Source organism: Carassius carassius, chromosome 41, assembly GCF_963082965.1.
Source record: "Carassius carassius chromosome 41, fCarCar2.1, whole genome shotgun sequence".
NCBI classification, from domain to species: Eukaryota; Metazoa; Chordata; class Actinopteri; order Cypriniformes; family Cyprinidae; genus Carassius; species Carassius carassius.
The window spans coordinates 19,317,661-19,332,576 of NC_081795.1; the positions used below are offsets into that span (position 1 = coordinate 19,317,661).

Sequence of the window (14,916 nt, forward strand, 5' to 3'; positions counted from 1 at the left end):
TGAGGCCTTATCGCCTAGAGATAAACTAGTATCTAGCTTAAAAGTATCCTATGAAAAGTAGCTAGATTTAAACACCAAATATTTCTGTCCTCCATAAAATGATGTGGCCGGTTAATTTTGACTATCCTGTTTAAGTGATATTCCAATTCATTTATTTAAGATATTTTTAAACATGAATTTCACTGACTAGTTTTTATTTAAAAGGAAAAAATTTTTATCTTCTCTAAGCACCTCAGACCCTATATGGTCCTGATTTGTTAAAAGTGCCTATTGTGTTATCAAATAGTTTAACAAGTAAATAGCAAAAGCACAAATCTAATGGAATTAATGCACATCCTGCAACTATAAAATAAGGACATGAGACCGATTTTACAAGATTGATTTATTAACTATGATACAGGTCACAGAAGGCCTTACTGTTTATACACCATTCCCATTGAGATTAATTACCAACTTGTAATGACATGTATTTTTGTTGATGTAACTTCATTTATTTCTGTACTCATACTAGTATTTATTTGTTCTTTTTTTTATATATATACTGAGAGCGGCAGACCCCTCTCCCTGACCTGGACTTGAATCATGCACTACATCATGGTGGGCTTTACACCATTCACAAAAAAAAAAAAAAAGAAAAAAAAAATACCTGTTAAAAATGCTTGGTCTCATTTTTAATTATTAAAATAAAACATAAAAACATAACACCTTTTCTATCACCATTGACTACAGGGCAATGTGTCAGACCTCCTAACGTACAAATAAACAACCATTCTGAATATAGTTTTACTCCTTTCTTCTTTAACTTAACAGACAATCTGTCATCATTGTTGAAAAAGAAAATGAAACAAAAAATAAAGTGATGCAGCCAAATAGAATTGCTGAACCAATGTCACATTTTTAATGTCGCTTTATCTTCGTCCTCCCCTGCCCTTTTTAATTACTTTTGTTTTGTTGCAGTTTTTTTTTTTCTGCGAAGGACAAGTGGCTCTGAAAGAATACATTGAAAATACACAGCGAATGCAGAATTCATACACAAAGTACCAGGGGCATATAGGCCACACAACTCCCGATTTCCCAAAATATACCATTACTCTGCTCTCTGAGGGCAAAAGATGTAGTGTTTAAGCAAAAATGAGTAAGGAGGTGCTCATCACAGCCAGTCAGAAGTCAGAGTAGATGTTGATTAGCATGTTATAATGGGACAGGGCAGGTGTGGTTCACTTACTGGTTAATATATATTACTGGGAGAGATATGCACAAAAATGATGTGAAATCTACTGTGGCATACATTCATTTATTTCCATAAACATGATTGTTTCACAGTTTAACAACGCCTCCCTGCTTGAAAACCACGGCTCAAAAAAGAAAATAGAGACTCTTTTGAGTTCAAATACACAAAAGTCAAAGAAAATGATCTGTTATCTAATCAGGAGTAAGTAAACTTACAAAGCATAAGTGCTGGGGAATATTAGTATATATATTTGAATGCTGAATTGCAGCGGATTTCTGGTTCAACCCTATTTTGCTACAAAGTGATTTAGGCGATTGTGAATGTATCCAGCATTTTCTAGAAGAAAAAAAAACCTAACAAATAAAAAAATGTAGCATTAGATTGATTTATTTCAATCAGGCAATACCTACTTTGTCCACTGGGTGCTCCAAGAGCCCACAAAAAGGACACTTTAGCTTTCCCCTTTCCGTGCCCAGATTTCCTTGCCCTAATCTTTCTTTAAAGAAGCTTCTGGCATTTTATAAACAATGTCCTCTTTCTGAGGTCAACTATGAAGTGCAGATATTTACTCAGTCTTGATAAAAAGCCACTAACTGCCAGCTCATATTCTCACTCTGATAACACACCACGTGATGCTGTTTTCAAACACATTGAAGACTTTTCTTAATGCCATTATTTCATTCAGCTATGCCTCTATCTTCACTCTCATCCTCCTCTAGGCTTCCACAGCTCAGTGATTCAATGCCATCTGAATAAGTACATGTAGACACAGTGTCTTCTTTAGTGCAGACTTCCTTTACCTTCTGGAACTGTGAGGTAACTCTTGATTTAGTGCATACCTCTCCTTCAAACGCAGGTGGACCACAACCTTTACCCATCCCTTAGAACCCATTACTCATTGGTTCACCGACCATGTGCGCAAAAGCAGTCCACAGATCAAGCATGAGCCAGAAGTTAGGGACTTCCTGCAAACATGTAAAAAGAACAATAATAAAGCTCCCAAATGAACAGACACTGAACAAAGTCGAAGATCCTCGCGGAGCAGGAAACTGAGGGTTGTCTGGTTGTGAGGACATTCTGGAATAAAAGAAGCGTTAGTCTACCAGCATGTTCGGGAGGCTCATGTGACAGGGGAGAAAGGTGAGGAAAAGATTTCAGATCCCAGAATGCTGTGCAAAAGCATTCCAGAGACTCTAGTTTTGTCTTTTGATTTTTGTCTTTCTTTAAAAGGCTGTCACAAGTTAATAAGATTAAATAAGGTGTACGAATACGGTCGTGGTGCTGCATTGGGAAAAAGCATTTCTTTTTTTCTAATATGAGAATAACTGCGGTCGGAAGTTGCAACCAATATCTGGTGAATATAAAGGCCACCCTCTTGGCCCGCTTAACTTTATTTCTAATATGTGGTGGGGTTCAGCCCATTTGTTCATATATACCCCAACACCCATTGGTCGCCAACTGACGAAGTTAATGCTTAACCAGCAAGAGAAGAGTGCAACATCTACATCACATGGACCCATTAGAGATCTATGTTTGGGGTTACCACACTTCCCCAGCAGTTATCTATGTGTGAGATTTTTATGGAGAATTTATGGTGTAGCATGATGCAGAACGTGGGCAATGAAGTGTAGCTGACGTAGCTCATGTACTCTTGACCTCTTTCGTTCTCGCTCCTCTACTGCTTTTGCTTGTGATAAGTCAGGCACGGCCGTGCAATCTTCTCGGAAGTTTCTTCCATTTATTTAATCTCTTTCAGTGCTCCCAAAGTGTGTGTTGCTCCGTAGGTGTGTGATGGGGGTGGAGCGAAGGCAGCAGGCTCTGGATTGGGGATTGAGGGGTTGGGGGTGGAGAATGGGGTGGGGATTGTTGGGCTGGGCTGAAGGGCGGGGCTACAGGTTGTAATGGGGTGTAACAGGCGGAGTAGGCGGAGCCTGGTATAGGGGAGGCAGAAGACAAGGAGGTGGTGGGCGAGGTGGGTTGTCCAGGCAGGCCGCTGGGTGTGTCGGCCAAAGGCTGATTGTAGAAGAAGAAAGCACACTGGTGGATAAAGGTCTCGATGATTGTCTGGTAGGTGCGTGTGGCCGTCAGCGCGTCCATGGTGGTGAAATCGGGCCGCATTAGTGTCGGCCAGAAACAGATGGACAAGTTCTCGCTGGTCATCAGGTTCAGGCGGCTGTTTTGACTCACCCTGATAGAAAGAGAGAAACAGTGAGAATGGAAAACATTTGAGTGAGTGAGTTTGGTTGTGTGTTGCCCAAGGGATGGCTGGGATTCTCACTTGTTCAGGTGAGTGATGACGTATTTGAAGACCTCGCAGTTTTCTCGAGGGAACCTGCGGAGCACGTCCTTCATGGTGTGGAGACGCTGCTCTCGATCACTGATTTCTGCAGGGGGCCGAGAGGGAGCACAGAATGAGACCCAAACACATTTATTTTTCCTTATGCTTCACAGGCGTTCACTTGTCCCAGAACACACAAACAGATAGAGAGCGACAAGACACACAGGAGTCCGTCTTGACAACCGCTTGAAGACCCTTCAAGACCAATCAATGTGTTTCTGTAATGTCAAGGTCTCTCTTAATGGGACATCTCAAACATTGTGGCCTATTCGTTTCGGTACAAACCCCATGTTATTTAGAGAAAGTAGATATACATGTTTTGAATTATTATCAACTGTATGAACCATAAACGTAATATTAAGCTGTCTCCCACATATACAATGTGTTCAACCCTGTTACCATAATGATGCACTCGTTAAGTTTCATCAAGTTGTAACATTTTGGAAGTACAAATCTCTGCAGCATGGTGGAAATACAAGAAAACAATCACATTGCATTTTCTACACACATACATTGCATTTGTCAAGCTTAACCTTCAACTCCGTTATCAAAGTCCCAACAACAGGGTTGAATGTTGCAAATAATATAAGAGGGAAAAAATGTACCAAAAATGTAAATACTAGCAAACTAGCTAGTCCATGTCAAGTGACGCTTAATTAAAACTTATTCTGCAATTGTTACCTATTCTCTTATATTTAGCATTTTATTATATATAGTAGAACCTTTAACCAATGAAAGATAGATAGATAGATAGATAGATAGATAGATAGATAGATAGATAGATAGATAGATAGATAGATAGATAGATAGATAGATAGATAGATAGATAGATAGGTGACTGCAAGGAGGAGTAACAGTGAAAAGGGTGTGTGTGTGTGTGCAAGCATACAAAACGTCCCATCAGTCTCATCTGGAGTGACAGAGGGATTGTTCAATGAAGCACGGTGTCTCACACAAACAAACAGTTCATGTACAAAAATAAATGTGTAGTGTGTGCACTGCAGTCACACAGAGACACACACATACACACACCCTGGGTGCAGCGAGCTTGATGGTTGCGGTGAGTCAGAACGGCTTACATCAGCCCTTAACGCTGTGAGCCCTGTGTCAGAACATGTGACCTCTACGGCAGATGTGTTCCTCCCTAGTCTCACACACACTCTGATGTCAGCGTTACACACACACACACACACACACACACTGACATCAGCATTAAGCATTGTGGCCCCAGATGCAGAGTTACCACCAGCAAGTTCCAGAATACAACATGTTTTTATCAGTTATAACTCTAAGAGAGAAATAGCGCAGACACTAGACAAGGATGAAACTTTAGTGCACAAATGTTGAGCACCTGTGTTCAAACAGTGTTTACTTGGCATGTTTACATCAAAACTGAAAGATTCTTTGGGCCTAAGTTTAAAGCTATATGTTTTTATGTGAATGCTTGGGTATTAGTAAGCACATGTGATGTACATTTCATCATCAATACTACATAGGCACGATTTTAATAACTGCATATTCAGCACACGCATCTCACACATGTGCTTAGTACACACAAACCGTCCGCAAACAGGAATGCACATACTCGGTGCATACAAATACCTTTTGGTTTTTTGAAAGGCTCTGCTGTTCGCATATCTACATTTATGCATTTAGCAGATGCTTTTATCTAAAGCGACTTACAGTGCATTCAGGCTATAATTTTGATTTTTTTTACCAGTATGTGTTCCCTGGGAATTGAACCCACAATGTTTTGCGCTGCTAACGCAATGCTCTACCACTCTGCCACAGAAACACTAAGTATTCAGGTCAAAACTAAAGTATATCTTAGGCTTAATTTTCAAAATTACTTACTTGAATGAAACAGTGACCTCAAGTATTAGCAGTAGTAATAGCCAGACATTGTTGACTTCGAGACTGAATATTGCAAATATCATCTAATGAATCCGAATAAACTACCAACCGCCAATCAGAAAATGCATTAATCTAAATATCCCGTTGAGACATCTAATAGAAGGAATATTCAGAAGGTCTTAAAGCAGAGCAGGTGCTCACTGTGTTTCCAGAGACTAAAACAGAACAAGCCGATGACAGACGGACCGGAGCAAAGCCCCGCCCACCACCTGCAGAGAGTGACACGGCAGTCAGGTGACCTGCCGTCTGTCCTCTCCCTCTATTATGCCTTCCTTCTTACTCTCAACAGGCTTTTGTAATGTTCTTGTATTGAGTAGCGTTTGGTTATAAGTGTAGCTGTGACTTGAACTATTAATAAGTGGCTTTGCCAAGACAAGCATCACTATTATTATTGATTATATTTAGGGCAACCCTAAGCATTAAAGTCATAGTATCATTTACTTGCCCTCATGCCGTTCCATTTCTTCTGCAGAACATGAAAGAAGACAGTGTGAATGACGTTGGTAACCAAACCAGTTTTTTCTTTCAAAATATCATCTTTTGTGTTTCACAAAAGGAACAAACTCAGACACGTTTGCAATGACATGAGGGTGAGTAAATAATGACAAGTTTAATTTCTAGGTGAACTATTCCTTTAATCTTAACTTCCTGCACATCAAACACCGCTCAGAACATGTTAGCAACTGAACGGCGATGCCCATAGCATTATGTTGTCAAGACGGGCACAGGCAAGATCCCCTCACATTATCATCAGAAAACATAAAAAACTATTTTGGGTTTGAGAAACTATTATCAGCTTGAATTAGTATCTGATTTTGTTTGTATCTAGCAGATTAAATTCACTTAAAAAAATATGCAGGTGACTTACTACTGAGATCTTTTGTCTTGTATAACAAATTTATATACCAATATTTTCTTGTATGCCAAAATTTGACAAATTGAACCAATCAAATCTGCTCTTTGGTGCTTTACCAGTGCAGGTTTGGGTGTTACACTTTATTTTCTGCTGAGCATGGCATGACTTGAAAGGGCTTGTTTATTGAGAAACAGTCTGGAGTGAAGGACTAACGGCAATCTTAGGCTTAAGTCTCATTGCTTGTGTGTTGCTGGCTTGGAGGGATGCCTAGCGTAGACAATGCTGAACTTCACACTGAGAGAGAGTGAGTGTATTGAAGAATGGGGAGTGAAGTCTATAATACCGCAACAGGAAAACGCACTGCGGAAACCCAATCCATTTCTACTCGCTGGCTTCTCCCTTGTTTTTCATTGTCTGCCTCCAACAAGATCTCTCCGCACACAGGATGTCCAGCAGAGGAGATCTCCAGAGCACACTAACCTCAGAGGACTACAACCAAGCACAGTAAACATCTGGCCGTGGAAAACATCTGTCCTTGTTTTTATTGATTGTGAGAGCCTAGATAGGTCCATTCGTCTGCTCACTGTCGTGTTGATACTTACTGAAGGCCTCCACCAGCTCCGTCTGCATGTTGTAGGGTACCAGAGGATCCGGCAGCTCTGAGAAGAAGCTCTTCATCGCTCCAGCCACCGTGTTCACAGACATGTCCTTCTCGATCAGGTCAATGTTAGGGTCTATAATGTACAGAAAGAGAGAGAGAATTCGATTAGACTTTCAAATGGAAGTTTGTGAACGACTGCAGCTTCTCAAGCGATTCACAAATTAAAGTTGTTAAATTACAGTCTAAAAAGTAAAAAAATCAATAAAATAATTCAGTATGCATTATTGCTGAGCATTTTCTCCTTAAACGGACAGTGTATCAATTCAAAAAAATGTGCTTGGAACCGCCAATTTCCTACCGTCAAACCAATGGCCAATCCCGTCAACCTGCGCTATATATCATTAGCAAAGTGTTTACCTGAGGATGTTAATTTTCAGAAAGACATTATTAGCTGTTAACAAAGGCTAATGATGTCAATTACTGTTTCATGTCTGATGCTGTACAGAGTGATACATAAAATGCATCTGATACATCTCTATACAGACCCTGTATAATTCACGCTTTATTTTCTTCTGTGGAATCAGTTTCTGGGTCAAACATATATGGTTGAATTAATCCAATACTGCCACTTGCCATTGTGTAGCATTTAGTACTTCAGTTAACTGAATGAAAGTGGAGCAGGTGGTCCAAGCTGGTGTGATTGGGTGGAGGCGGAGACTAATTTTCATAGTAATAGCCTGCGTATACTAAATGAGGTAAGGGTGCATTTTTATAATCAAAGATGAGTATTAAAGACAGAACATTTAGATTTTCGCCGCTAGACGGCACGTATTCAAAACAAAAAGAAACAAAGGTGTAGTTTGATGACGCTGTGACTAAGTGTTGAATCATGGGAGTTGTGATCATCCCCACAGCCGATGCAATCCAACGTGACTCGTTCAGAAATAATGTTCATGGATGAGCTAATGATTTATTAATGTAGCAGAATAAAGCAGGATGAGGCTGAAAGCCATCGAAGCGTAACGAGGCCGCTGAACGAGCACGACACTTCGAAAGCAGCGGAGCCAATGCCATGCCACAGTCGACCACCTCCACACCTTAAAATTGCTTCTTTCTCTGGATTTAAACATTCTTCGAAACATTTGGGATAATATAAGAACACAAGTCTGCAAACTATATAACACTGTTCTAGTGGTTTTTTGATACTTTAATGAAAAATCTTACATATTGTGCCTTTAAGGGATAAAATTAGTTATTGCTATGGAGCCAGATCAGCCTCAAAAATAATAAATTTACAAAACAAAATTCTTAAATGCACGGCACAGTTTACAATTACAAAATCTGATTCGTAAATTCAAAACACAATTCATAAAAACACAAGCATAAATACTTCCCCAAATGCATCTTAAACTTAAAATGTTCACATAAAAAATTTATATATCAAGTTCTTGAATTAATTTCCATCAAACATTTATGAATGATGTTACATGTATTTACGGATCGTTGAATCTGCGTTTACTAATCGTCTTTGAATTTGTGCGTGCTATTTTGAGACCTTCCCGACAGGTTAAGGTTCATAAATATCTTTTTTTTGGAAGATTTTCCATTCAGCCAATCGTGGTGAGCTTTTAATCCACAAATCAAAACGCTCCTTACTGTACAGACTTAAGAAGCTCAACACTGCACTTGTACTGTGCATTTTTCCATGATCAGGTCCTTCATGTAAAGACATTTTAATGGGTACTCTTTTTTTAGCATCCAATTACAATTTCTACAAAATCACATTATGAGTTATAAATCGTTCGCACAAAATATAGCTACCCTGTTAGCCTGCTGTCTTATACACCAAAGTTACACATACCGTTTATTCAGATCAATCTGAAATGTTATTAAATAAGTGTTAAATGTCCAGATATTTTATTTAATAACAACAATTATGTAATTTGTTCTATTGTTGTTATTAGTAGTAGTATCAAGTTCACAGTAACTTTGGATCAGGCATTAAAACAGCTACCACACGGATACTGAACATTTGCATCACAAAATGCTATTGAACAATACATTCATTTGTATGTTATCACTAACAGAAAACAAATTACAAATTAAAGTAATAAGATTGAGAAAACTTACACAAGGCCAAAAGTGGCAATAACTAAAGAAACACCGTGACCTGCACTGAAAGTTTGAGTCACTCTGATCCTGAAATACATTTTGTACCAAGGAACTGGCATCGAGATGAATGGGAAGACTAATAGACACATTTTTCTAGGAGGTACTTGATCGGAATTAATAATGAATGATCGGTTTCTTATAATCAGACACAGGATTATGTGAACATCACTGACAGCAGACTTTTTCCAAAATGTATCTTCTTTGTTCACACAAAAGAAGTCCTTCTGAATGCACAAGCCTCTTATAATCAAACCGGTCAACTCTTGCTGTCTGGATGCTTCTCTAATCACACTGTCAAATGTCTATCTAATTGGAGAATGTATTCAAACTACGCCGAATAAAAACACAAAACAGTTTTGATCTTCGGTCAGCAAATATGATTGAGCTAAAGCTACAAACACAGACAAGTACTCCATGTTTGTATTACAATTATTATCGTTCAGTCCAGCATGTTAAATCCAGTTGACCCCAGATCAGTTACTTACTCTAACCGTCCTGAATCTATTTGATCAGAGATCGATAAAGGCTGTGTAGCACCTGATTGTGAGTCATCTGACATTTCGCTGGAGCTGGCCGGGATGCTTCTGAGCACATACCTGCACAGTAATTTCCTCCGTAATTGTATCGTCACCTGGCTGTGCGGGGTTTTGATCGATCAGACATGAGCCTTCGCCTTCTATTAGCTCATGCCTGTCCAAACCGGGCCCGACCAGATCAGTGGAGCGTGCTCGCTCGTGGTTCATTACCCAAACCAATCTGCTGGTAATTAACTGACCTTCTCTTCCGACGCAAACACACAAACAGGACAGCCTACAGTGACGGACACGTGCACACACACATTTAATTAGCCATACCCCTCACAGAAAACTTTCTGCATTTTTACAATTTCAAAAAAAACTTTGTTCACTTGATTTTTAGACCAGTTTTACAAATGAGGATGTGCCCAAATTAAGGTGTTTTTTTTTTTGCAATTCTGCAGGTTTTGCTCAATTTTGGGTACAAATTTGTCCCCAAAATATGGTATAAGTGGGTACACACACACACACACAGTGCACAGCAGTTTCTTTAAAGAGCCTAATAAAAACAAAAAGAGATTTGGGGCCATGAGTTTCGTCCATGTCTAAATAAATATTTAATTTATTTTTAAGAATAAGAAGTTTAAACAATATATTAAACAATATATCTTATTAGCTATTCTTATACAATATGTATAACATGTATATAAATGATATTAAAATCTAATATAAAACTTTTAAATCATAGAATATTATATTTTGCCCTATTATATTATTCACATATACATATATAAACAAATGCCTATACACACAAATAGACATATACTAGTCTGAACTATATATACATGTCATACCACCTTTAAAAATAAGCAATCGAAAACAGACACTGGGCTGCGTCTTCTCAAGTATGCACATAATACAAGCATAATCTATGCACTCTGACATTATGCTTCATAATGGCCCACAGTGGGCTGGAGTAATAGCTGTGGATCAGTCCCAGTTAATTGAGCTCATCTGCTCTACAATGTGCTCATTGACGGAAATGTGATCCACACACCGAGGAATAGCACCTATTTCTGATATCAGCTGGGTCTGCTGTGACTGGCCGACTCAAACTTTTCCCCAAGGCAAATATGAGTAACAGAGTTCTGTATGTACTGTGATATCCATGAGATGTCTTTAGATAAGCTGCTAGAAAAGCAGGGTAATGTAAGAGCAGGCCAGAAAAGCAGTGAGAGAGAGAAGGCAGGTGGTGGGAGTCATTGCTCTTGTTATACTTTAGTAATGTTCTTAGCTTCACAAGCTTTTTTAAGTGGTACTTTTGAAACCGTATCATGGTATCATAATGATTTCTTCAAAGTACAGGGAAATGAACCGTACATGGGTCAATGACAAGACCTCCTCATCAAATAAAATTTATAAAGGTGATTTATATACAATGAAAGCATATTAAATGCAAGTTACAAAATGTGGGAGAAATAATTTATCACTGTCATTCAGCATAAGAGAAATATTTACGTAAAAATGAAAACAATATACTTATGACCTTTACGTATTTTCCGGACTATAAGTCGAACTTTTTTTCATAGTTTGGCTGGTCCTGCGACTTATAGCTGGTTTGCCTCTGGTCTGCTGTGTGTGTTCATGTGTTTTGGAGGAGGCGTGGCTTTGGAGAGTGATTTGCAGGAAGGGTGAAATCTTATGCTTTCAATGCTAGCTTGCTATTGCTAGCCTCTGTGAAGTTGCCTACCTTACCTTTAATGGCATCTAATAATTATTTAAGTAAATATGCCTGTAACATTGTAAAAATGTATGAGTGTCAATTTTTTGCTCAAAAAAAAAAAAAGACATTTTAAATGTACGGGGAAAAAACTGAAAGCTATATTAAACTTTTATTGTTTGATGCTTGAAAACCCCTTTTCATCTGACACATTTTATGATATTATCATTCATGTTATACATCAAAGTAACGATCACATCTAGTATTACACAATTGGTCGTGTTATAAAACTCAAATAAGAGTTTTATGTGGAATTCAGTGCCCATGAGCAAAGAGAGCAACTAAACAACTGTCACCAAGACGAACGGAAACACTTCCAGACAGTTTCCTCCAGATATTATAGACCTCCTTGGCTTTTTTGACATCATTTTTTCTTGACAAGATAGCAGCTTTGTAAGTGCACTTTTGTAGTGAACATAAGTCTTATCTGAAACTCTACAAAAGATATTGCAGGACTTCATATAACAACAGTTATTATTTGTGTCTGATATCACATACTGTCTAGTACGTACTACGTTTGATAAGAAACAAGCTTCACAACTTTTAAAAAGTCTGTTCTATTTAGTATGAATGTGTGGTGTAATTCAAATCTGGATGTACAGTACTACATCCGCTATTTTGCCATCTTCATGTAATCCACTATTAATCCACTATTTTCCTGCGCCAATGGCCACATGACACACTTCGGATTATTGACTACTACTAATATCGAGTCCTTTTCGTCTACAGTTTTATAAACACTACTCTATGAATTCTTACTAATTTTACACACTATTTTCCCCCTACTATATAGCAGGGAAGATGCATATTCATACGCAGGGATTTTCTTATGTGTAGTAAACTTTTAAACTTAATACATAAAATATTTGCCATAATGTTTTATGACAAAAGTATACATCAACACCACAAATTTGACAAGAATAAAACAAAATACCTACCTGACTTCTGAAGTCTAATCAAATGCATATACAGTAAGTATAATAGTCTAAAAGTGTCTACTTTCTGTGGCGACAGCAAAAGTACATACTTGACTAAGACATTATGCTAGTACTGAGACTACACCACTACATTTTCATTTTGATATCAGAAACGTCAGCATCTAGCCTTTACTTTTAGATTCATACAGTTCTAAAAATATATTTTGGATTATTCTTGCCTTTAATAGATTAGTATAGTGTAAAGCGAGAATGAGACAGGGAAACATATTTAAATCATTTTTTACAGATTCATACTAGGGCTGTTATCATGATATCAGATTTTCACTAAACAATTCTCATTACTCACAATATTTTCATGATATCCATAGAAATGCTGTCACATTTAAACACAAGTGTAGGGAAACAGAATGAGAGTTTATAACAATAACTATACAATAAGTGTAGTTTTTGAAAAGAACTGTCGATCAGCATAGCTACTGTAACATTGGCGAATAAACTTTTTTGGGTGAAGGTAGAGTGTCTCATTTTTGTCTGTCATTTAGTCTGACATGATTTAGTGCAGCAGTACTAGCTACACACTGAGTCTTTATTTTTCCATTTTCTGATGGATGTCAAACAGTTTTACTATACTAAGTTACAACCTATTACGTCGGAGTGTCAACAAGACAGCTTAAACAACAGTTACTGCCACTGGATTATTTACAATATTACTGTGTATTATGTGCAGTGTCAACACAACATCAATATTTCATTTTTCATTCAATATCATGATCATCATCACATAATTCATACTCATTTCAAAACTGCCATGGTAGCTTTGGCCTCAGAGCTTAGACTGATTCAAACAGACAACATTTTTGTGCGATTCAATACAAGAATCTTGTATGCAAGTCTGTTTGTTTTTGTGTGCATTTAACAAAGATAATATGATTTTGTTTTAGGTGTATATAGTATAGACTTCTCATAACATTAAAATTCACACTGCAAGATGCAAGACAATATGATTTTTTTTGCTGAGGCCGATTAGCATTTAAATGCTTCATTTGTGTCTACCTGAATAAATCATTCCCAATCGTCTAATTTCCCTCCTTGCTACAGTATTTCAACTTAAGTTCTACTTCCCTGTTCCTTTTTAAATTGAATATCCGTGCATCTTACTTAGCTGCACTACATTTGCTCTATTTCTATGTATTTGTTATGCCAATGAAGCGCACTAAACAGAAACTGAAAAGAGAGAGATAAGAAAGAAAAAGCAATCGAAAGGCAGACAGGTCATGTGACTCACCCTGGTCAAACTGCCGCTGCATGCTTTCCATCTCGGCCTTATTTCCACACACCCTGTAGATCCCTTCTGTGCTCAACCCTGTGAGAGAGAGTTGACATTAATTAATGAGTTTTGCAATATTCATTTTACAGTTTTAGAGCTTGATAAGAGCCAACAATGGTGTTATCTTCAGCTCAGAATGTACAACGCATTACACATATTTAATTTATATCTGAGGTTGCTAATCGTGCGACCACACTCCGATCTTCCGATCTTCACTCAGATCTTCACTGTTTGACTTCTCAGTCATATATGAAGAATGAGCGCTGCCACAGGAAGACAGCAGTGTGCGTCTTGTGCCCTGCAGAAGCAGACGGATACAAGAGTCAGAGAACGGCTGGCCTTGGCCCATCTCACACAAGCAGAGAGAAAACAAGTACATTGATAAAGAGGAAGACAGATCGAGAAGCAGAGAGACACTCTTGAAAACGAGTCGGCATGTTGCCGAGGCAGACCGCATTGATTGCCTCACCTCGAAAAAGCGATCGGCTTTTGTGGTGGAAAATTGGCAGTAATCCCCCCACCTTGCGCTGCTGTACATGAGTGCTGTACATGAGGACATTAGCGCGGTCGGAGTGCGTCTTCTCAACAGCTGGACATATACTGAATAAATTTTTTTTTTTTGCGCATTTCATTATGCCTGCCTAGTGCCGCCTAGCCTAAGTGTCGGTTACGTTCAATAAAAAAACACACATGGCCTGTTCTCAAGTCCATTTTTTGAACAGTTGTTTGAAATGGATTGAATCATTATTTAAAATAATCTTGGAGATTTTTGAATTGCCTAAATGATAAAGGTAGCCGGGTTGAAGCCTGCAGTGATGTTTTTCTTTTGTTATGGCAGCCGTCCCCTCTGCATATATTTTTTTCGAGAATGTTGCACTCCTGTTGCGGTTTGTTATTTTGCACGATACTTCATGCCAATAAATAAGAAATATTGCTGAATTGCGTTTCCAGTGCTGAGTTTACGTTCGCCCGTTATTTGACGTTGAAAAAGGAAACGTCTTTTTTTTTTAGACATGGAAAATCGATTTTACAATCGATTCAATGAACACTTATTTCTTAAAAATCGAAAAATATTTTTTTCACAAAAGTGACAGCCCTAACCTGCTTTCAAATGGAGCGGCATTTAATAGACAGAGCCGTAGATCACTGACAAGCTACGCAATATCACGTTCATTATCAAGGGGATTCATCTGCGATAATGAACACAATATTGCGTAGCTTGTCAGTGATCTATGGCTCTGTCT

At 38.2% G+C, this 14,916-nt stretch overlaps 1 protein-coding gene across 2 annotated transcripts in view; it reads right to left on the reverse strand.

Annotated features, from left to right (window-relative positions):
• Positions 1-1,600: 1,600 nt before the first annotated feature.
• arhgap35a (Rho GTPase activating protein 35a) overlaps positions 1,601-14,916 on the reverse strand; it is an 83,577-nt gene continuing 70,261 nt past the window's right edge. For both annotated transcript variants that reach the window (XM_059533441.1, XM_059533442.1), the window contains exons 4-7: positions 13,631-13,708; positions 6,942-7,073; positions 3,510-3,615; positions 1,601-3,419 (exon numbers count right to left, since the gene is read on the reverse strand). In XM_059533441.1, the coding sequence (XP_059389424.1) occupies positions 2,984-3,419; positions 3,510-3,615; positions 6,942-7,073; positions 13,631-13,708 (752 nt within the window). In that variant the 3' untranslated portion in view covers positions 1,601-2,983. The remainder of the gene's footprint in view (positions 3,420-3,509; positions 3,616-6,941; positions 7,074-13,630; positions 13,709-14,916) is intronic.